This window comes from Salmo salar, chromosome 18 (genome assembly GCF_965601325.2).
Source record: "Salmo salar chromosome 18, fSalSal1, whole genome shotgun sequence".
In the NCBI taxonomy this organism is placed as follows: domain Eukaryota; kingdom Metazoa; phylum Chordata; class Actinopteri; order Salmoniformes; family Salmonidae; genus Salmo; species Salmo salar.
In genome coordinates this window covers 72,236,862-72,258,820 of record NC_138308.1, presented here as the reverse complement: position 1 = coordinate 72,258,820, position 21,959 = coordinate 72,236,862, and the positions used below count along the sequence as shown (strand labels likewise).

Below are 21,959 nucleotides of genomic sequence, written 5' to 3'. Positions count from 1 at the left end.
TATTTGTGGAATGAGTTGTATCCTAACTGTGCCCTCCCTGTCCTTCCTCTGTTGGGTAGATTCCTGGGGCAGCAACGGTCGGAGAGAATCACAGGGTTCCTTGTCCTCGGGTGCTAGTCTGGAGCTGGCCACTTCCTGTTCAACGGGCAAGACCGAGGTAAGATCCTGCTGCAAGGCCAGGCCAGGTCACCATGGCAACACGGAACCAAGATAGTTCTGTAGTAGAAGCATCTGTTAAACAGATCCTGACTCTGTTAGTTTTGTGGCATGTTTGCAGAAATTCTGCTTGACAAGGGATTTGGGTATACCGTTGTCTGGATGGTTACAGGTGTTATACTGTATGCTACATGAGTTGAAGGGGATTCATTTCAAGGTTCAGACATTCAATTTTGTTTTTATTATTCCACAGGGAAATTTGGTTTGCAGGCAGGGCGAACATCCAACACTACATACAAAACATAGAGACACTGTTGTGGTTGCAGTTTTATCTCTTGGTATTTTCTCTTGCTTCCGTTGAGTTCTATCATCTCCGACTATGGTTTGTCATGGTATTCCCGTGCAGGGGGACAATCGTCACTCGGTGCCGGTGTGGGAGAGAGTAAGGGAGTGCTCCAAGATCTGCAGCATGACCCTGCCGGACGGCTCGTGTTCCTCTGTGACTCTGCGGCCGGGGGCCACCATTAGGGAGGTTCTCCGGGACCTCTGTCAGAGCCTCCGCATCAACATGGCTGCCGTAGACCTCTTCCTGGTGGGAGGAGAGAAGGTGGGTCAAACTCACCATGGTTCCCAGCACAGTTAGTGTTTCCCAACTGTGCATCTCAATGTGGATGTAGAGCAGGGCTTCTGAAACTTTTTCAGCCTGGGACCCAAATGAGAAATTCTGTGTTTTTCCTGGGACCCAAGCTTAGGAAAATATGCAACTATACATAAATATCGGTACATTTCATTGCCCTTATGCCTAAAACAAATGCAATATAGACAAAAACAAATAATGAAATTAAATATCCATGTCAATATATATTCATGTTAATATTCCCCCATTAAAAACACTCTTACATATCTGTCTAGGTTGGAACTGTTGCTGTTAAAATACAATAAATCATTTATATTCTGAACTGGAATAAACTGATTGATCACATCACACAGATGAATAACAGAACACACACACAGGCTTTTTGATAGTGCAACCCTAAGTAACAGTACAGATGAAAAATGATCAGGCCTACTGTACATCTTACTGTAGAAATTATTGTTGAAAGAAAGTCTATGTTGGAACTGTTGCTGTTAAAATACAATACATATTTTTTATTCTGAACTGGAATAAACTGATTGATCACGTCACACAGATGTAGACCAGAAAACACACACATACACACAGTCCTAATGAGAGGTGTGTGGCTGGTGGAAGTTTTCAACAAGCATGTCTATTCTGGGCTCTGTTTTTGACAGTACAACACTGAGGTCATGCTCAGCCTTGAAACTGTTTCTGTACTTGTTTTTTTTAAGTATGTCAGAGTTGAGAAACCTGACTCGCATAGGTATGTGGTGCCAAACTGGACCAGAACATCTACTGCTCTCTCTCTCAGTCATTCAGTTGACCGCTTCCTACTGTAGATGAACAACCCAGAAATGTGTGTTTGCCTCAAAAGGCATCTTGCTTCAATCAGTTTATTCCAGTTAAGAATACAAATTATTATTGTATTTTAACAGCAACAGTTCCAGCCTAGACTAGTTTTCAACAATCATTTCTACAGTAAAATGTACAGTAGACCTGATAATTTTTCATCTTCATCTGTACTGTTTCTTAGGGTCGCACAATCAGTAGCTAGTTAGCTTGCTTTGGCAAATGTTAGCTATTAGCTGTGTAACGTTACAAGGCAAGGGGATTGTTTGAAAGAGAAACTCACATCTACTACTATGAGAGTTAGTTAGTACTCCCTCATTTCTGCTTATCATCACCTGTTATAAAATGACAACAATGCCTTGCTAGTTGACTTACTCTTCCACGTTGAAGCACTGTTTCCTGAAGCATTCTGCCCATTTCTGAAAGAACTCCCTGGGTTTACCGTCATGTTGTGCCTGGATGTTTGGTCAGGACGTGTCGTTTTATTAATTTGTTTGTTATGAGAGACTCATTACTACGCACTTGCACACACAAAACACATTGTGGGGACTCCTTGTTATAAGTTTGTATGAAAGAGAGAGAAACTCATCGCTGTATTTTCGTTTCATGACGATTGAGCTCAGTCAGAACTTGTGGCTAGCATGTGTCCATTTCATGACAGAATGGAGTGATGGCGAGTGGGAATAACAAGTCAGTGACTTGAATGACAGCGCTGCAGCGTGTGGGTCACTGAGTGATCGTCAAAAAACTGCAGAAACTGCAGAAAAAGATCCAGTAAACCGGTAAACTTGCGCAGCTGGCAAACTGAGCAGAGACCGCTGTTAAGCAGAGAGCGCACTGAACAGAGAGCGCAGATGTACTTGGCCAAATCAATTCCATTAATTAATGAAATAATTATACATTTACTCTGACACGTCGCAACCCACCATTAACAGCTGGATCGCGACCCATACTTTAAGAAAGGCTGATTTAGAGTGAAATAATGCAGATTCATTGATGTATTAAGTGGTTAGTTCCAGTAAGGCATCGCTTCATGTCTTTGTAAGTAGGTTTTCATGTTGTTTTTAATTCTTTTTAGCCTTTGGTGCTGGACCAAGACTGCATGACCCTCAGCGCACGGGACCTCAGAATGGAAAAGCGCACCCTATTCAGGTAAAATACGCATCTCTACCTCCCTATATCTTTATGTCTCCATATCTCTCTCTATTTCTCTCTCTCATTCCCCCCTTTTTATTCAACAATGTGAACTTTAAAATAACTCTTTGCACCTGCATTCTTCCCAGTAGAATCTGAAGAAAATCATATGATCGTGTTACAGAAAGTATCTGCATATTTATTTTCCCTCTATTTTTAGGTTGGACCTGGTACCCATTAATCGCTCCGTGGGCTTGAAGGCCAAACCCACCAAACCCGTCACCGAAGTCCTGCGTCCCGTCGTGGCGAAATACGGCCTCCACCTCAAGGATCTGGTGGCCAAAATAGTATGTTGGTGACTGGCTGGGTTGCCTCAATATTTTCTGTTTGCAGCTGTGTATCCAACCAATCTTCTGTAGAGCATGTAAAAGATGACAATGTCACTGGGTGGAGTCTCATTGGCTTGGAAGAGGGGAGGAACCGCATCCTCTTCAAATGTTGCTGGGTAGTTGGCTCATTCTGACTCAACCGGCCTCTGAAGATACAAAGAGAGAGGGCTACAATTATGAATGACGACACTCCTAAAACATGCAGGGTGAAGGGGAGTAGAAATACTCCCTTCTCTTCCAAACCCTTGCCAGTTAGTTGGTTTATTTTGGTCCTGTGGTGGTTTTCCAAGCATTACCCTACTATTACACACAGTGGCGGTTCTAGCTTGTATGGCTCCCTGGTCGACCCCCCCCCCCCCGCCAAAAAAACCCCAACACCATTCTGCACTAACTGTAATTTTTGTTCAGACATGTGGAAATACACAAATAATCAGAACATTTAAAACTACAAATATATACAAAAATAAGACTCATAAATATCAAAAAGAAGTAACAAAGACACATAGAAACAAACCAGAAACAAATGCAACAATATGTCTGAAACTAAATATTCACAGTATTATCAATGAATTGTGGTCTATTTGGTAGCATTTCGGTAGTGTGACTGATTTTACTAATTGCATTAGTACTGTACAAAGTTAGAGGTGCGCTATTTGATAGATTCCCCCGCTGCCCCTACCTCGGGCTCCAGTGGGGAGACCTGAGGTCAGCCTACCCCCGCCCCACTCCCCATTTCATACTTCTGAGTGGGAGACCTTCCCAGGCAGTAGCCTGCCTAGCTCACAAACTAGAATCAGGGTGCCCACTCCGACAAGGTTAATTGACCCACAGTCCCACACGGTGACATGATATCATTAACGAGACGTGCAAATGAGCGATAGAAAATCGATCGCGCAAATATCACCATTCCAAAAAACATTGTGTGGACGCCCCGTGCCGTCCCAGGCGGCTGCCCATGTCGCCTATACCTAAATTTGCTACTGATTACACAGTAAGCTGAAAGCCACATTCTAAATGGAGTGAAGGCATCCATATCTTACATGGTTAATGATAGTACACAGAAGTTGTGACGATACGCTGAAGTAGCAACTTGTCTGTCTGACATGTCAATATGGCATCATGGTCATGTGAAGAAATCGATGGAAACATGCTAATAGGCTAAAATGCTTGCAAAGTAACATGCTAAAACACAGGAACGTCGTGCACCTAGTATGTGAGGATGGCTGGGGGGTAGTCCGGATGTGGGCAGCTTTTTCCTGCAATCTAGAGCCATAATCATTATGCTTAATGCTATGTCAAAAATATCTAGATTTTTCTGCATAGCTAAGCATACCTCTTCAGCTGTCTCTATCATCCTGACTGGTGGTTGTTTTTTTAAAGAAACAAAATATGCTTCTCTGCTCAAATCTGGGTAAAAGATAGAAAGGAATGTGAGTACATTTAGTTATTGCTTGCTTTTCTAAAGTCTACCAACCTTGCCAGCAGGCATGCCAGCTAAGATAGACAAGCTAGATACTCTAACTTGATTCATAGCCTGAAATGGCTTCTTGGTAGCTAGTTATGAGGTTGGGAGATTGTGAACCTAAAGTCAACTCCATAAATTTGCAAAGTGGCTAGTAGTATTACAGAGAAAAAAACAATAAAAATATACACTATATGACTAAACGTATGTAGATATTTAATTTCATTGGCATTAATATGGAGTTGGTCCCCCTTTTGCTGTTATAACAGCCTCCACTCTTCTGGGAAGACTTTCCACTAGATGTTGGAACATTGCTGCCGGGACTTGCTTCTATTTAGCCACAAGAGCATTAGTGAGGTTGGGCACTGATGTTGGGGGATTAGGCCTGGCTCACAGTGGCCGTTCCAATTTATCCCAAAGGTGTTCGACAAGGTTGAGGTCAGGGCTCTGTGCAAGCCTGTCAAGTTCTTCCACACCAATTTCGACAAACCATTTCTGTATGGACCTCACTTTGTGTTATGGGGGCATTGTCATGCTGAAACAGGAAAGGGCCTTCCACAAACTGTTGCCACAAAGTTGAAAGCACAGAATCGTCTAGAATGTCATTGTATGCTGTAGAGTCAAGATTTCCCTTCACTGGAACTAAGGGGCCTAGCCCAAACCAGCCCAAACCATGAAAAACAGCCCCATACTATTATTCCAACTTTAAAGTTGGCAATATGCATTGGGGCAGGTAGCATTCTCTTGGCATCCGCCAAACCCAGATAAGTCCGTTGGACTGCCAGATGGTGAAGCGTGATTCATCACTTCAGAGAACACGTTTCCACTGCTCCAGAGTCCAATGGCGGCAAGCTTTACACCACTTCAGCTGACGCTTGGCATTGCGCATGATGATCTTAGGATTGTTTGCTGCTGGTCGGCCATGGAAACCCATTTCATGAAGCTCCTGACGATCAGTTATTGTGCTGACGTTGCTTCCAGAGGCAGTTTGGAACTCGGTAGTGAGTGTTGCAATAGAGGACAGACGATTTTTACTCGCTACGCAGTTCAGCACTCGACTGTCCAGTTCTGTGGCCACCGCTTCGCAGCTGAGCCGTTGTCGCTCCTTCCCAATAACAGCCTTTACAATTGACCAGGGCAGCTCTAGCAGGGCATAAATTTGACGAACTGACTTGTTGGAAAGGTGGCGCCCTATGACGGTGCCTCGTTGAAAGTCACTGAGCTCTTTAGTAAGGCCATGCTACTGCCAATGTTTGTCTATGGAGATTGCATGGCAGTGTGCTCTATTTTATACACCTGTCAGCAATGGGTGTGGCTGAAATAGCCGAATCTACTAATTTGAACGGGTGTCCACATACTTTTGTATATATAGTGTATATAAACAGGACAAATCTGAGGGGCCATGTGCACCCTATGAGCATGACGACTGCTAAAACTTTGTGTTATGTTTTGACAGAGTGGAGAAACGGAGCCCCTAGACCTGGGGGCGCCCATATCCAGTCTGGACGGCCTGCGTGTGGTATTGGAGAGAGCAGACCCTGTTGCCTCAGGGAAAGGTAAGACAGTCCATCACACCGAACACCAAAACATGCCCTGCAACACAGATGAGAAACAGATAATGAAGTAAGCCAACATTCCATCTCAGAGATAACGCCTACAGTGACCTAGCCTGATCCCAGATCTGTTTGTCTTGCCAAGTCCTATGGTCATTGATTTGGCATGACGAACAAACAAACATTAGTTGGCTATACAGCACAAACACTCAAACCCCCAAGCAGCCACCAAGATAGTGGCTTGAGAGATCCAATCCAATTCCTCCAATGTTGGACTGGCACTTCATCCTTTCCAGGAATTCAAACAGCTCTTGTAATCAATGTCCTGTTTTGTCCCCACTGACTTCCAGTGATAAACAAAGATATCAGAGTGATGGAGGACATGTGGGATGATTCATTGGCTCCTATTTACCTCACTGTTGTTTTTTTCTCTCTATAGACTCTAAGTCCAAGTCAGGCTCCTTGAAAGCACATCCGCCATCATTGACCACCAAGAGTCTTTCTGCAACAGTAAGGAGACCACCATCATCCTCCTCCTTTTATCCCGGTTTTCACTTTCTCAAGTATCCTTGAATTTCTAAATGTGCTGTAACTCCCCTGCTATGCTGCTTCTTAACAATTTAATGTCACATAATAATTGCTCAAGTGCTCTACTCTACTTTGTTCTTTGCTCTTTGTCATGTTGTTTCTTCCTTAAATGCTGGCTGTAGCTGACTTGAACACTGGCTGACCTCCCACTTTATAGTTCAGCCTCCAGGTCACCTTTGTAGTTGCGATCCGACCTTGTCTCCTAGGGATATTACATTCATCTGATTTACTAAGCATAAAAGAAGCGTAAAAAGAAACAACAAGCATCAAAGAAACCACACGCTCGTGTTTTATGGTTGTTTTTTGTGTTTCCTATAGTTAATAACAGGGGCACAGGTGCGAACACTTAAGTCAATCTGCCCAGGATGTGTTGTAGTGGTGTTAGTACAGGGCATGCACAACCTCCTCCCTCACCCCCTTAATGGAGTGCGTTGTTATTGTTGCGTCTGCAGGGAGATGACAGGTCGTCAGGAAAGGCAAGCGGACCAGATCCGTCGCTCCCTGCGGAAAAGAGAAAGCCGAAAAAGATTAATATAGATGAAGCTGAAGGTAAATCCCCCTCTCTTTCTAACGTTCTGTTGCTTCTCTGAGCTTTGCTTCGCCGCGTCACTAACACCAGCTGTAAAAGAAGCCTTCAACCTTCATGGTTATCTGTCAGTGCAGCTTGGGACTGTGTACTGTGCACGTTAAATGATCTAATCCCCTTTTTATTTAACCTATTTTCTTGTTCTTTGGGAGGGTTTTAGATAGGGTTGCAAAATGATGGTAACTTTCCTTTCTGGAAAACATTTTTTGGGAAAGTTACCGGAATTTTGCAACCATATTATTATATATATTTCTTTTTCCCTTCTTTTTTTTATACCCCTTTTTTCTCCCCAATTTCGTGGTGTCCAATTGGTAATTACAGTCTTGTCTCATCGCTGCAACTCCCGTACGGACTTGGGAGAGGCGAAGGTCGAGAGCCGTGCATCCTCCGAAACACAACCCAACCAAGCTGCACTGCTTCTTGACACAATGCCCACTTAACCCGGAAGCCAGCCGCACCAATGTGTCGGAGGAAACACGTACACCTGACGACCATGTCAGCGTGCACTGCACCTGGCCCGCCACAGGAGTCGCTAGTGCGCGATGGGACAAGGACATCCCTGCCGGCCAAACCCTCCCCTAACCCGGACGACGCTGGGCCAATTGTGCTCCGCCCCATGGTTACAACCCTAGTTTTAGGAATATGAAGTAACTCTACTGCTTTCTCTCTCTTTAGAATTCTTTGAGCTCCTGAGCCGGGCGCAGAGCAACCGGAGAAATGACCAGAGAGGCCTCCTGAACAAAGAGGACCTGGAGTTACCTGACTTCCTGCGGTTAACCTCCGGCTCCCCCTCCACTGCCTCCCTAGACAAGGCCTGCTCCACCCCCACCTCCGTCAAACAAGGCCAGGGGCCTGGCAGGGAGAACGGGGTTGGCGGTGCCCCCGCCCGCGGCCCCCTCAACGCCAGCCTGCGCTCTGAGAGCCTGGACTCCTCCCTCAGCAGCACCAATGGACACTCCCAGTCTGCTGCGGGACGCCGGGCGCTACTGCCCCCACCCCGCCGCCCCGTCCCCCCCTTCAGCGCCACCCTCTCACCCATCCCTCGCCCCTCGGAGTCTAGAGGCCCGGCCCTCAGGATGCTGGAGGAAGACACCCACGCTGACCTGACCCTGGTGGGCGAGGGAGACATCACCAGCCCCAACAGCACCTTGTTGGCCCCTGCGCTGCTGTCCCATGAGGGCAGCCTGCCCGAGGGCAACTTCATCCCTCCTTCGCCCTGCGCTCACTCCTTCCATGATGGTGGTGGGAATGGCCAGTCAAGCTCAGGTATTTCCACAGTGTGACTATGCATAAGTGTGTTGGTGTGTGTGTGCGTGTTTGTGTGTGTGTGTGAGAGACAGAGAGTCCTTTTATACTGACTTCAATGCACTTTATTTACAACTGAAAATGTATTCTCTCTCAGTAGTACCCCAGTCATTTTAACTCCTTTGAATATTTTCTAATGAACATAGATAGCATTGTTTATGTGGTCACTTTCAATAGTAAGTTCAGCTCAATTGTAAATAGTGATGTATATATTTGAAATGAATGACATTTATATTCACACACCACTGAACTGATGGGTTTTACAACTTAACTGAGACTTGAGGTGATAGTAAACCTTAGAAAGGTTCATATTGTTGTACCACAGAGGTTATATGAGGATGCAGGTGAATAAAAACTTGTTTCATAATGCCTACATACTGTAATGCTGTAATACTCAACGTGACAGTTGTCATTACAATACATGAAAATAGACATACTATAATTTGACAGCAACCAACTGTAGTGAGCTACAATTACCATGCAAGTGTGAATTGTTTGTTTGATTGATTGATTGATTCAAATAGAACCTGGAATAGAGTCACAGCCTTTCATGTCAATAAAATGCTCAATGCCGGCATTATGAATGTATAATTGGAGTAAGGTCCTAAACCCAGTACATAGCTACAGACAAGATAAAACATGTTTTTTTTAAAAGATGATCATGATTGTTCTTACCTGCCTGTACTTTTTTAATCGAAAAGCTGTATTTACTTCCATCCCATCCTCTACTGCAATGCAATTCAACAATTTTGCTCAGACTTTTTTCTGGTAATACATAGAAGGAAAACTGAACTAGTTTCTTCACAAGATGTTGATAATTATAGAGTCCTTGATGAAAAAACAGTAATGATAGAGGTCCTTTTGAAATGAACGGTATCGTTGTTGAATTGCGTGTCACACTGTCTGGAATTATCCTCTCTCTCTGTAGATGCCTGTTGTAGATGATCATGACAATTAATTCTGTATCTGTGCTTGATTAGATCTAATAAATGTTAGACCTGGAATCATATCATCTGTCTTTTTACACGTTTGTGATCTCAAATTCAGTTACCACTCCATGCCTCTTCTCCAACTTCCCCTAACACTACATACATCTCTTTCATTTAGTTTGTCTTCCACCTCCTCCCTGACCTGTGCTTGCATGGTAGCTACTTTGTATATGTGCTTCTAGGAAGCTTGTGGCATCTGTGTCAGAGTAATTCTGACTTGTTTGTGTGTAGTTCTGATTGTTGTGTCTGTGAGAGGTCATTCGGTAGCGTTTGTGTGTAATTCTGCCTGTTTTGTCTTTCTTGTTTTAGTCTTGTCTTTCTAAGGGATTGCAAAATGACTGTAACTTTCCCATAATTCCTAGGTTTTCCAGAACTCCCAGTTATAAGACTCCCAGTTTTCCGGCTTATTCCTTTCCTGATTCCAGGAATCTCTGGGAAACCTGAGAATTTTGGAAATGTTACTGGAATTTTGCAACACTAGACTCTTGTTTTTATTGCTTTCACTAATGTACCTCAGCTAATGCATAATGCTTTCTCTATGAGCAGTGAAGAGTTGTATCAATCCTGCACATGGATTTCATTGTCCATACCTCTTACCAACTGGTCAGTTTCTAGTTCTCCACTACGTAGTAAGTCAGATTGATAGTCACGGTGAGCCTGATAAGTTTGTGAATGCAGTCAACTAACTCCTGATAAGTGCAGTTTTACAATTCCCAATTAAATTACACATTTGTTTGAGTGCACTCTACCACAACAGTCCCAAGCTGTTGCATTTATCTGGAGTCGACTGTATATCATTCACTATCTCTATTGGGTGGGCGGCTAAGTCTGTCAAAACAGAATGAACAGTTTACTGTGGTGGGCAGGGCATCCATCATAATCACCAACATTATCCGCCACAGTTATTTATTGTTGTCACAAGACAACCAGTTTAGCTGTGTGATTTCACTGCAGTCTTGTCTCACCTGTGTTCAAAAGCCATATTAGAGTAATAACAACACACTTTGATGTCCCAACTTTAAAGGAAGCCTTATCCAGCTGTGTTGTTTGAAGATCTGTATTTTAAGTACTGTCTCAAACAGCATTTGTTTTGTTTAAGATACTTGCGCTTGATTGAGCTTGTCTGGTGCTGTCACTTCCGCCGAAGTCGGTTCCTCTCCTTGTTCGGGCGGTGCTCGGCTGTCAACGTCGCCGGTCTTCTAGCCATCGCCGATCGACTTTTCATTTTCCATTGGTTTTGTCTATGTTCCCCACACACCTGGTTTTCATTTCCCAATTACTGGTCCCCCATGTCTTTGTGTGTGTTTGTTTGTTGTTAAGGTCGGTACGTTTCCGGCTGATTTTTTCTGGGTGCTGTGTTCACCCGTGTTGTATGGCAACCATTATTGTTCGCACATTGGTTTTGTTACTTTGTGCTATTTTCTCAAGTAAAGTGCCTTGTTCACTCATCTCTGCTCTCCTGCGCCTGACTTCATGCACCAGCTACACCCACTGCCTGACAGGTGCAATGGAGCCAATGGAATAGTCCCCAAAGTGCAACCCAGTCCTGCAGCTCCAAGGAAGGATTACTTCAAAGTGTACAGAGGCCATCACTCGGGTGGACACAACGTTTCTAGCCCTGACTTTTTCTCAATATCTCTGTCAATAGATATATGTGGCTCAGTTGGTAGAGCATGAAGTTTGCAACGCCAGGGTTGTGGGTTCAATTCCCACGGGGGGCCAGTACAGGGAGAAAAAAAAAATGTATGAAATGAATTAAAATGTATGCATTCACTACTGTAAGTTGCTCTGGATAAGAGCGTCTGCTAAATGACTAAAATGTAAATGTAAAAATGTATGTGCGGTGATATGTGTACACCAAGTTGATATGAGAGGTTAGTATAAGCCTTGCAGTGAGTTTCTCTCTGCTCTTCTGTTCTGGTTGCTAAGCGCATCAGCCTGTCCCTGCCACCTTGGGAACCATGGTAACGTGTCCATCTTGCATGAGTTGACTGTTTTTCTGCAGAGAGAAACTATTGCTCTCTCTCTCGCTCTCTCTCGCTACATCTGAAAGTAAACATGTTTCTGTCACGTTCTCATGGTCGTGTAATTAAAAACCTTTGACCCTTAAAGAGGACAAACTGACACAGCAGCCTATGGTCTATGTTCCCTGGGGTTTACTTAGAGGAGTAGAACAGAGTTCACCTCCACCTTGAGTTAGTGGTTAATGAACTAATTAAGTTAAGGATGAAAAAGCTAGTCATTCTTAGCCTGGTCCCAGATCTGTTTGTGCTCTTGCCTACTCCATTGCTGTCAGTCAAGCCTAAAATGTATGCAAGCCAGTGAGTGTGACAGGGAGTTGGCATGATGGCATCAACAGACTGGCACTCAGAATGAGTGGTTCTTGGGTCAGCTCCTATAGGATATCCCAATTCAATCCTTGACTACAACGTTAATGTAAACTCATGTTGAAAACAAAACAGGGTCACTCCACCTGTTAGGGTCACTCCACCTGATGTGAAATAACAACCAATATGCCCTTATGAGCGTGATGTGTTGAGATTAATGTACCATTTTAATATCTAAAAGATATCAGCTGTTATCTATTTTAATGATTGTTTTAGCTTTCTGTGTAAAATCAAATGATGGTTGTGCGCCTGGTCAGATAATCATGTATTGCTAATTGCGTTCTAATTAATGCTTTAGTCCACCAGAGGGCAACAGTATATAGTTAAACTGTTGTTCCACTACCATGCATTGCATCAACGTCATCTGCCATACTAGGGCAATTGAGGACAAGCCCAAACCTGTTCCACTTTCTAGTCATAGCAAAGAACCAATACATAAATAGATAAAATTAGACTTCCTCCCATTTCTCGTTGCCCGTGTTTGGGATATCCTGTTTTCACTGTATTTATCATATCAAGTGCAGCTGTATAGTATTAGGCTTTGTGATGTCATTGGCCTCTCACACAAGTTTTTGCAGAAATGGGACTGATTTATCTTTGCCCATATCTGGAATTTAGAAAAGCTTTTATACTTTAAAATGCAATCGACCACTTAGGCACAAGGTTAGGCTTAGTATTCACCCCAATGCAGCTACTTCTTAACAACAAAATGAAAATCTAATACCCAGAAAATAAACACAATTAGCTTACACTGATTCAGAATTCTTGCCTGAGGGACCTAGTGGCTCAATGATCCCTTAGCCTCACGTTATATTTCATTGTCTTCTCCATCTGTCTAAATGACACACCTGAAAGCTGGCTACAGCTGACCCTGAATCAGTCTTATCATCCATCTGGCAGAAACCAAGGGGTCTTGTGGCTGATCTCAGCTAGCCTTAGTGAGCTGTGCAGCTGGTTCTGTTCCAAACTGGCCCTGGAGAGAAATGGTCTGTCTAGGCGAGTCTGGTGCCATGGCCCATTGACGGACAAGAACCCGACAGCCAGCCAGCCAGCACAAGCTCATGTTACGAACAGTGCTAAGACAGAAATTATACCTCTCAACTCAAATAGGCCTACTGTAATGAGAGAATGTTTATTCTAGACCACTTCGATCGTGCCTTAGGAAAGTATTCACACCACTTGACTTTTTCCACTCTTTGTTGTGTTACAAAGCGGGATTAAAATGCATTTAATTGTAATTTTTGTCAACAATCTACACAAAATAGTCTAGGACCAAGAGGCTTCTAAACAGCTTCTTCCCCTAAGCCATAAGACTCCTGAACATCTAATCAAATGCTACTCAGACTATTTGGATTGCCCCCCCCCCTTTTTACACTCCTGCTACTTCCTGTTATTATCTATGCATAGTCTACCTTCATGTACATATTACCTCAATTACCTCGCCTTACCGGTGCCCCCGCACATTGACTCTGTACCGGTACCCCCTGTATATAGCCTCGCTATTGTTATTTTACTGCTTCTCTTTAATTATTTGTTACTTTTATTTCTTATTCGTATTTTTTTTAAACTGCATTGTTGGTTAGGGCTTGTAAGTAAGCATTTTACTGTAAGACCTGTTGTATTCAGCACATGTGACAAATACAATTTGATTTGATTGTACAATATTAGCACATTATTTTGTTAGTGAACCAGGCGAGGCAGTCATTAGAGAAACCAAGGCTGTTGAGTCTGCCGATAAGAATACTGTGATTGACAGAGTCGAAAGCCTTGGCCTGGTCGATGAAGACGGCTGCACAGTACTGTCTTTTATCGATGGCGGTTATGTTACCTTAAGCGTGGCTGAGGTGCACCCGTGACCAGCTCGGAAACCGGATTGCATAGCGGAGAAGGTACAGTGGGATTCGAAATGGTCGGTGATCAGTTTGTTCACTTGGCTTTTGAAGACTTTAGAAAGGCAGGGTAGAATGGATATAGGTCTGTAACAGTTTTGGTCTAGAGTGTCTCCCCCTTTGAAGAGGGGGATGACCGCGGCTGCTTACCAATCTTTAGGAATCTCAGACGATACGAAAGAGAGGTTGAACAGACTAGTAATAGGGGTTGCAACAATGGCAGCAGATAATTTTAGGAAGAGAGGGTCCAGATTGTCTAGCCCAGCTGATTTGTATGGATCAGATTTTGCCGCTCTTTCAGAACATAAGCTGTCTTCTGGATTTGGGTGAAGGAGAAGCGGGGGGGACGGGGGGGGGGGCTTGGGCCAGTTGCTGCGGGGGTGCAGAGCTGTTTGCCGTGGTTGGGGTAGCCAGGTGGCAAGCATGGCCAGCCGTAGAGAAATGCTTATTGAAATTCTCGATTATCGTAGATTTATCGGTGGTGACAGTGTTTCCTAGCATCAGTGCAGTGGGCAGCTGGGAGGAGGTGCTCTTATTCTCCATGGACTTTACAGTGTCCCAAAACTTTTTGGAATTAGTGCTGCAGGATGCAACTTTCTGTTTGAAAAAGCTAGCCTTTGCTTTCCTAACTGACTGTGTGTATTGGTTCCTGACTTCCCTGAAAAGTTGCATATCGCGGGGACTATTTGATGCTAGTGCAGTACACCACAGGATGTTTTTGTGCTGGTTAAGAGCAGTCAAGTCTGGAGTGAACCAAGGGCTATATCTGTTCTTAGTTCAACATTTTTTTAAAGGGGCATGCTTATTTAAGACGGTGAGGAAAGCACTTTTAAAGAACAACCAGGCATCCTCTACTGACGGGATGAGGTCAATATCCTTCCAGGATACCCAGGCCAGGTCGATTAGAAAGGCCTGCTCGCAGAAGTGTTTTATGGAGCGTTTGACAGTGATGAGGGGTGGTCGTTTGACCACGGACCCATAACAGACGCAGGCAATGAGGCAGTGATTGCTGAGATCCTGGTTGAAAACAGCAGAAGTGTATTTAGAGGGCAAGTTGGTCAGGATGATATCTATGAGGGTGCCCATGTTTACGGATTTGGGGTTGTACCTGGTAGGTTCCTTGATAATTTGTGTGAGATTGAGGGCATCTAGCTTAGATTGTAGGACAGCCGGGGTGTTAAGCATATCCCAGTTTAGGTCACCTAACAGTACGAACTCTGATGATAGATGGGGGGCAATCAATTCACATATGGTGTCCAGGGCACAGCTGGGAGCTGAGGGGGGTCTATAACAAGCGACAACAGTGATGGACTTATTTCTGGAGAGATGGATTTTTAAAAGTACAAGCTCGAACTGTTTGGGCATAGACCTGGCTAGTATGACAGAACTCTGCAGGCTATCTCTACAGTAGATTGAAACTCCGCCCCCTTTAGCAGTTTTATCTTGATGGAAAATGTTGTAATTGGGGATGGAAATTTCAGAATTTTTGGTGGCCTTCCTTAGCCAGGATTCAGACATGGCTAGGACATCAGGGTTGGCGGAGTGTGCTAAAGCAGTGAATAAAGCAAACTTAGAGAGGAGGCTTCTAATGTTAACATGCATGAACCCAAGGCTTTTACGGTTACAGTCAAGTCAACAAATGAGAGCGCCTGGGGACACACAGGGCCTGGGTTAACCTCTACATCACCAGAGGAACAGAGTAGGAGTAGGATGAGGGTACGGCTAAAGGCTATAAGAACTGGTCGTCTAGTGCGTTGGGAACAGAGAATAAAAGGAGCAGATTTCGGGGTGTGGTAGGATAGATTCAGGGCATAATGTACAGACAAGGGTATGGTAGGGTGCAAGTACAGTGGAGGTAAACCTAGGCATTGAGTGACGATGAGAGAGGTTGCATCTCTGGAGGCGCCAGTTAAGCTAGGTGCGGTCTCCGCATGTGTGGGGGGTGGGACAAAGGAGCTATCTGAGGCATGTTGAGTGGGACTAGGGGCTCCGCAGTAAAATAAAACAATGAGAGCTACCCTAAACAACAGTATACAAGGCATATTGACATTAGAGAGAGGCATAAAGCAATCACAGGTGTTGATTGGGAGAGCTAAGACAACAACGGGTAGGACAACAACGGGTAGGACAACAACGGGTAAACAGCTAAGACAACAACAACGGGTAAATGGCGACGAATGGGCAGAGAGGGTCAGAACACAGGATCCTGAGTTCGAGGCTGGGGCTGCAAGAAACAAAATTAAGTACCGTGTTAATGAACAGTCCAGCAGGCATCAGCTGTGTAGCCGTGTGATCATAGGGTTCAATGAGCAGCAATAGATGGGGAGCCGTTCGGTAGTCGTTACTATGCTAGGCGAGCGGGAGACACGGCGTTCAGAAAAGCTAGCGGGCCGGTGCTAGCAGATGGGGCTTCACCGACATCCACGACGCAGAGGCCGGTTGAGAGCACATCGGCCGAATTACGTCAGCAGTCCAGCAGACCAGTCGTTATGGATCGGCGGGGCTCCGTGTCGATAAAGGTTCCAGGCCAATTGGCAAGAGAGGTATTGTAGTTGGTGTTCTTCGTTTGCTAGCCGGGAGATGGGCCTAGCTCGAGGCTAGCTCGACGCTAACTGGTGCTTGCTTCTGGACAAGGGCGTTAGCCACAATAGCCACTCGGTAGCAGCTAGCTAGCTGCGATGATCCGGTGTAATGGTCCAGAGCTTGCGGCAGGAATCCGGTGATGTAGTGGAAAAAAGCAGTCAGATATGCTCAGGGCTGATATCGCGCTGTGCGGACTGGCAGGTATTATCCGGGCTAAAGCAGCTGGTGTCTGAGCTAAAGGTAAAGACCGCTAGCAGTGGCTAACAATGACTAAATAGCTAGTAGCTAATTAGCTGGCTAGCTGCTGATGGAGGTTCCAGTTCTAAGGTCGAAAAAATAGCAGATCCGTACCACATTGGGTGAGGCGGGTTGCAGGAAGTTATAATTAATTCAAAAATGGAAAAGAGATTGAAATATATTGAAATGTACACAAAAAAAAACCAAGGGAAAAAAATGAATATTTACAAGGGACAAAAACAAACACGTCTTACTGCTACGCCATCTTGGATCTATAAGAATTGTGGAGGAATAAGTATTGTGGATATAACTATTGTGGAGGAATAATACATTATGACCTTGCTCTTGCATTTCAAAGATGGCGGTACAAAAAAATACAAAAGATTGTTGTTTATTTCTTTGTATTATCTTTTACCAGATCTAATGTGTTATATTCTCCTACATTCCTTTAACATTTCCACAAATTTCAAAGTGTTTCCTTTCAAATGGTACCAAGAATATGCATATCCTTGCTTCAGGGCCTGAGCTACAGGCAGTTAGATTTGGGTATGTAATTTTAGGCGAAAACTGGAAAAAAAAGGGTCCAATCCTTAAAAATACTTCAAGCACTGAAGTTGGTTGTTGATCATTGCCAGACTGACATTTTCAAGTCTTACCATAGATTTTCATGTCGATTTAAGTCAAAACTGTAACTAGGCCAATCAGGAACATTCAATGTCATCTTGCTTAGCAACTCCAGTGTATATTTGGCCTTGTGCTGAAAGGTGAATTTGTCTCCCAGTGTTGGAAAGCAGACTGAACCAGGTTTTTCTCTAGGATTTTGCCTCTGCTTAGCTCTATTCTGTTTATTTTTATCCTAAAAAATGCAGTTTTACTTTTAGTGCCTTATTGCAAACAGGATGCATGTTTTGGAATATTTGTATTCTGTACAGGCTTCCTTTTTTCACTCTGTCAATTAGGTTATTATTGTGAAATAACTACAATTATGTTGATCCATCATCAGTTTTCTATCACAGCCATTAAAAACTGTAACTGTCTAAAAGTCACTATTGGCTTCATGGTGAAATCCCTGAGCGCTTTCCTTCCTCTCTGGCAACTAAGTAAGAAGGACGCCTGAATCTTTGTAGTGACTGGGTGTATTGATACACCATCCAAAGTGTAATTAATATATTATATAATATATAATATTAAATGTCTGCTTTTTTATTTATACCCATCTACCAATAGGTGCCCTTCTTTGTGAGGCATTGGAAAACCTTGATCTTTATGGTTGAATCTGTGTTTGAAATTCACTGCTCAACTGAGGGACCTTAGAATTATCTGAATGCGTGGGGTACAGAGATGAGGTAGTCATTCAAAAATCATGTTAAACACTATTATTGCACCCAGAGTGCATCGATGCAACTTATGTGACTTGTTATTAAGCAAATTGTTACTCCTGAACTTATTTAGGCTTGCCATAACAAAGGGTTTCAATACTTATTGACTGAAGACATTTCAGCTTTTTATTTGTAATTAATTTGTAAAAATGTCTAAAAACATAATTCCACTTTGACGTTATGGGGTATTGTGTATAGGTCAGTCACACAAAATCTCAAGTACAGGCTTCATATCAGCATGGCCTTTTGGAATATTCACTAACACTGATATGGCAGAAGCACACTTTAAATAACAGCCATAATGATGACACTAAAACACTGTCATTGTAATGATGCATCTATTAAGATACGTAATTATGAGCTATGCATAGCATGACATGAATGCGCTATAAATATGGTAAGGATATATTTCATGAACCTTTAATAATGCTGTTTGGACCTGTTATAACATGTTCATGAAATGCTTATAGATGTGTAATAAATGGGTTATGGAAATGTAGTCAGAGTAAATCGTTACTGTTGCTTCATGAGAAAATATTGAGCACATCAAGTTGTTAAGTAGGCCTACCCTTAGCAAAGAGGTTCTGTTTGTGTGTTCAGCTGTGACAAGGGAATGCTGTGGAGGCTGTGTTTATAAAACTGCTTTGACTGTGAATCAGAGACGGAGGAGGTCAGAAGGTGTGTGTGTTGGAGTGCTGTGTATGAATCACTTAGAACTCCTGTTGAAAAGCTGGGGGTCACTGAGTGCAGGAGGGACGAGGAGAATTACCACTCGGGGTTAGCTTTGGCCTCTCTCGACTCACACATCCTCAATATAATAGAGAAGTGTCGCGGAGGAATTGTATGAGTCAACGCACTCTACAACCCTTTCCTCTAATCATGTGATGTCTCATTATGTACAGATGTCTCATTATGTACAGTCCCCATAGGAGAACCGTTTTTGGTTCCATGTAGAACTATTTTGGTTCCATGTAGAACCCTCTGTGGAAAGGGTTCTACATGGACCTCCAAAGGGTTCTACCTGGGACCAAAAGGGTTCTTCAAAGGGTTCTCCTATGGGGACAGCCAAAGAACCACTTTAGGTTCTAGATTTTTCTTAGAGTGTAGACCAACAATGTTCCTGGAGAGCTACCCTCCTGTAGGTTTTCCCACCAACATCAGTTTTAACTGAACTGTTTCAGCTTATCAACCAGCTAATTATTAGAATCAGGTGCGCTAGATTAGGGTTGGAGCGAAAACCTACAGGACGGTAGCTCTTCAGGAACAGGGTTGAAGAGCCCTGGTGTAGACAGTAGTACAGTACAGTACACAGTTGATCTAACGAATAACCAATCAGTTAAACTGTTTCAGTTTCTTCATTTGAAGCCAAGTGGACAAGCTGAATGGCATGCATAGAGCTTTTGATGTTTGAGATGGTTTCATTTTGTTAGCTCATTGGGCGCAATGTTCTGAACTGATCCTGGGCCAGAAGCCATCAAGCCAAATACTCTGAGCCTGATGATTTGTCACCCACAGGTCAATGCTCTGAAATCAGTTCAATGTACATACTACATTTCAAGGGTCAGAGCTCTATCATAATGGAGATGGAAAAAGCTATTCCAGAGGGTTTCTTAACCCTTCCCCTCCCCTGTTCACTGTTTTTGTCCTCTGCCACCAAAAAAGGGCATAGGTCAAGACACAAAGCACTGGTGGCCTTCACTGGCCTATGTCACTGCTTTAGATTGATTATAACACAGATTATAAAATCCTCTGGAAGGCTTTGTACATTTCCAGGGAGGTGGTAGACAAGTCATAACATGTGTGTTTGTAGTAACCCATCAGTAAATCATTGACATGTTAACCAATGCATGCTGTGTTTGAGGCCTCAAGGCTATGGTAGATTTGTAACTCTCCTCCATACACTGTAGCTGGGCTTTTGACTTGTTTTACCACTGTGGTTAAAACTTGTCTGATTCTCCCATCACTCCCCTCTACCCAGAGAGAAGACAAAGAGCATGTGCTCTTGACCGCTCCCACAAGAGGTCGCCGTGTCTTGGAGCACTCCGCTCTCAGCCAGCGCTGCAGGAGGTGATGGACGTGGAGGGAGTGTGCCTGGAGGAAGAGGAGGAGGAGAAGGTGAGGGAGGTCACCATCACCCACGGAGAGGACTCGGAGCTCAGCGTCAGTTTCCAAGGGTACGCGGCTGAGCTCCGGCAGTGCCAGAGTCGAATGAAGACCTCTCAGGTGCCCCTCAACACCCACGATCAATCAGAAGGGAACAAAGACTCCAAGACTGACACATACAAGGCCACCATTGTGTGAGCACTGAGGCTGAGCAACCCTCACCAGCACTTTCCAAGTTTGATTCACAGTCTGTTCAAACAGGAACTTACTTGATGAACGAGGGACTTTTACTGTAAAAATCTGTCATTTTTTCATGCCAGAACTGATGTATATGTATAATAATTGTATGGTGATAGATATTGTATTATTGATCATTACTGACTATGCCGTACTGTTTAGCGCGTATACATTTTCAAGAAGTGATGAAAAGGAAAATAATTGCCAGTTAAGATTAATGAACAATTTGGTAATAAACTATTGTTTGGAAATGTATTAGGGGATACCTTGTTTTAGATGGATGCTGATAATGTAGGTACTGTAAAGCTGGGGCTATAGAATTAAGCCTCTTTCAGGTAGATTATAGGATTCACACATTGTAGGAACATGAGAACCTCCTTGCAATTCTAGTGCATGTTACTGTATTATTCTGGTCACACATTGAGTGTAAAAAACATTATGAACACCGGCTCTTTCCATGACATAGACTGACCAGGTGAATCCAGGTGAAAGCTATGATCTCATATTGATGTCACTTGTTCAATACATTTCAATCAGTGTAGATGAAGGGGATGATGCAGGTTAAAGAATTATTTTTATGCCTTGAGACAATTGAGACATGGATTATGTATGTGTACCATTCAGAGGATGGATGGGTAAGACAGAATATTTAAGTGCCTTTGAACAGGGTATGGTAGTAGGTGTCAGGTTCACCGGTTTGTGTCAAGAACTGCAGGTGTTCTTAATGTTTTGTACACTCAGTGTACACTGTTTCATGGTGAACAAAATATGATGCCTCTTCATGTCTGTACATTTGATCTATTATGGTCTGGCTTGATGTTTGGTTGTTCAAATTCCACTCAATAAACATTCCCACCATTATAATGCCGGAATGGAAGCTTTTGTTGTTAGTCATGTTGAAGGATTTTGTTAAAGGGTCAATCTGGTATTTAAACAACCGCAACTGATGGGGGTATGACAGTAGAACTAACCCACTAGGCACAGACGTCAATTCAATGTCTATTCCATGTTGGTTCATCGTAATTCCATTGAAATTATGTGGAAACAGCTTGATTGAACCAGTGACTGCCCAGTGGAAAGCTCACGAGGCATTTATAAGTTATGTTCTTCAAGAATCAGTGGCTATATATCATTAATTTAAAAGTCCACAAATGGATGTGCCAATCCAAGATGGCCCCTTTAATGATTAATTTAGCTTGAAATAAAAATTATTTGTAAGAATGCAAATCCTTGATACCCAACCAGCTCTAAACATAGACCTGTCAAGGCATTATCATTGGTCTTTAAGATATTCACATTGCAGAATTCTCCCAAGTGTGTTTTGTCTTCTTAAATCTGTTTGCCCAGTTGGTCAGAACGGTGGTCAGTTTATTAACAGTTTTAGTAATTATAAGTGAACAATTTCTTCGAGTCACACATTATAAACCCATTTTAAACCAGTCTTGTCAGGAAGTCGTGTCTTGTCAGTAAGAATAATATATCTCCGAGTGTAGTTTACCATAGCAGGCATTTCA

General features: G+C 43.4%; 1 protein-coding gene across 5 annotated transcripts in view; it reads left to right on the top strand.

Moving 5' to 3' along the window:
* The window catches only part of LOC106577570 (regulator of G-protein signaling 12), a 63,945-nt gene extending 42,632 nt beyond the window's left edge, over positions 1–21,313 (top strand). For 4 of the 5 annotated variants that reach the window (XM_014155718.3, XM_014155720.3, XM_014155721.3 and 1 more), the window contains exons 10-18: positions 60–157; positions 563–763; positions 2,703–2,776; positions 2,979–3,105; positions 6,066–6,165; positions 6,602–6,672; positions 7,203–7,299; positions 8,012–8,602; positions 20,084–21,313. In XM_014155718.3, coding sequence (XP_014011193.1) covers positions 60–157; positions 563–763; positions 2,703–2,776; positions 2,979–3,105; positions 6,066–6,165; positions 6,602–6,672; positions 7,203–7,299; positions 8,012–8,602; positions 20,084–20,406 — 1,682 coding nt within the window. In that variant the 3' untranslated portion in view covers positions 20,407–21,313. Of the gene's footprint in view, positions 1–59; positions 158–562; positions 764–2,702; positions 2,777–2,978; positions 3,106–6,065; positions 6,166–6,601; positions 6,673–7,202; positions 7,300–8,011; positions 9,651–20,083 lie in introns of those variants that run through there. The other variant, XM_045701335.1, reaches the window with a different exon arrangement.
* Positions 21,314–21,959: the final 646 nt, after the last annotated feature.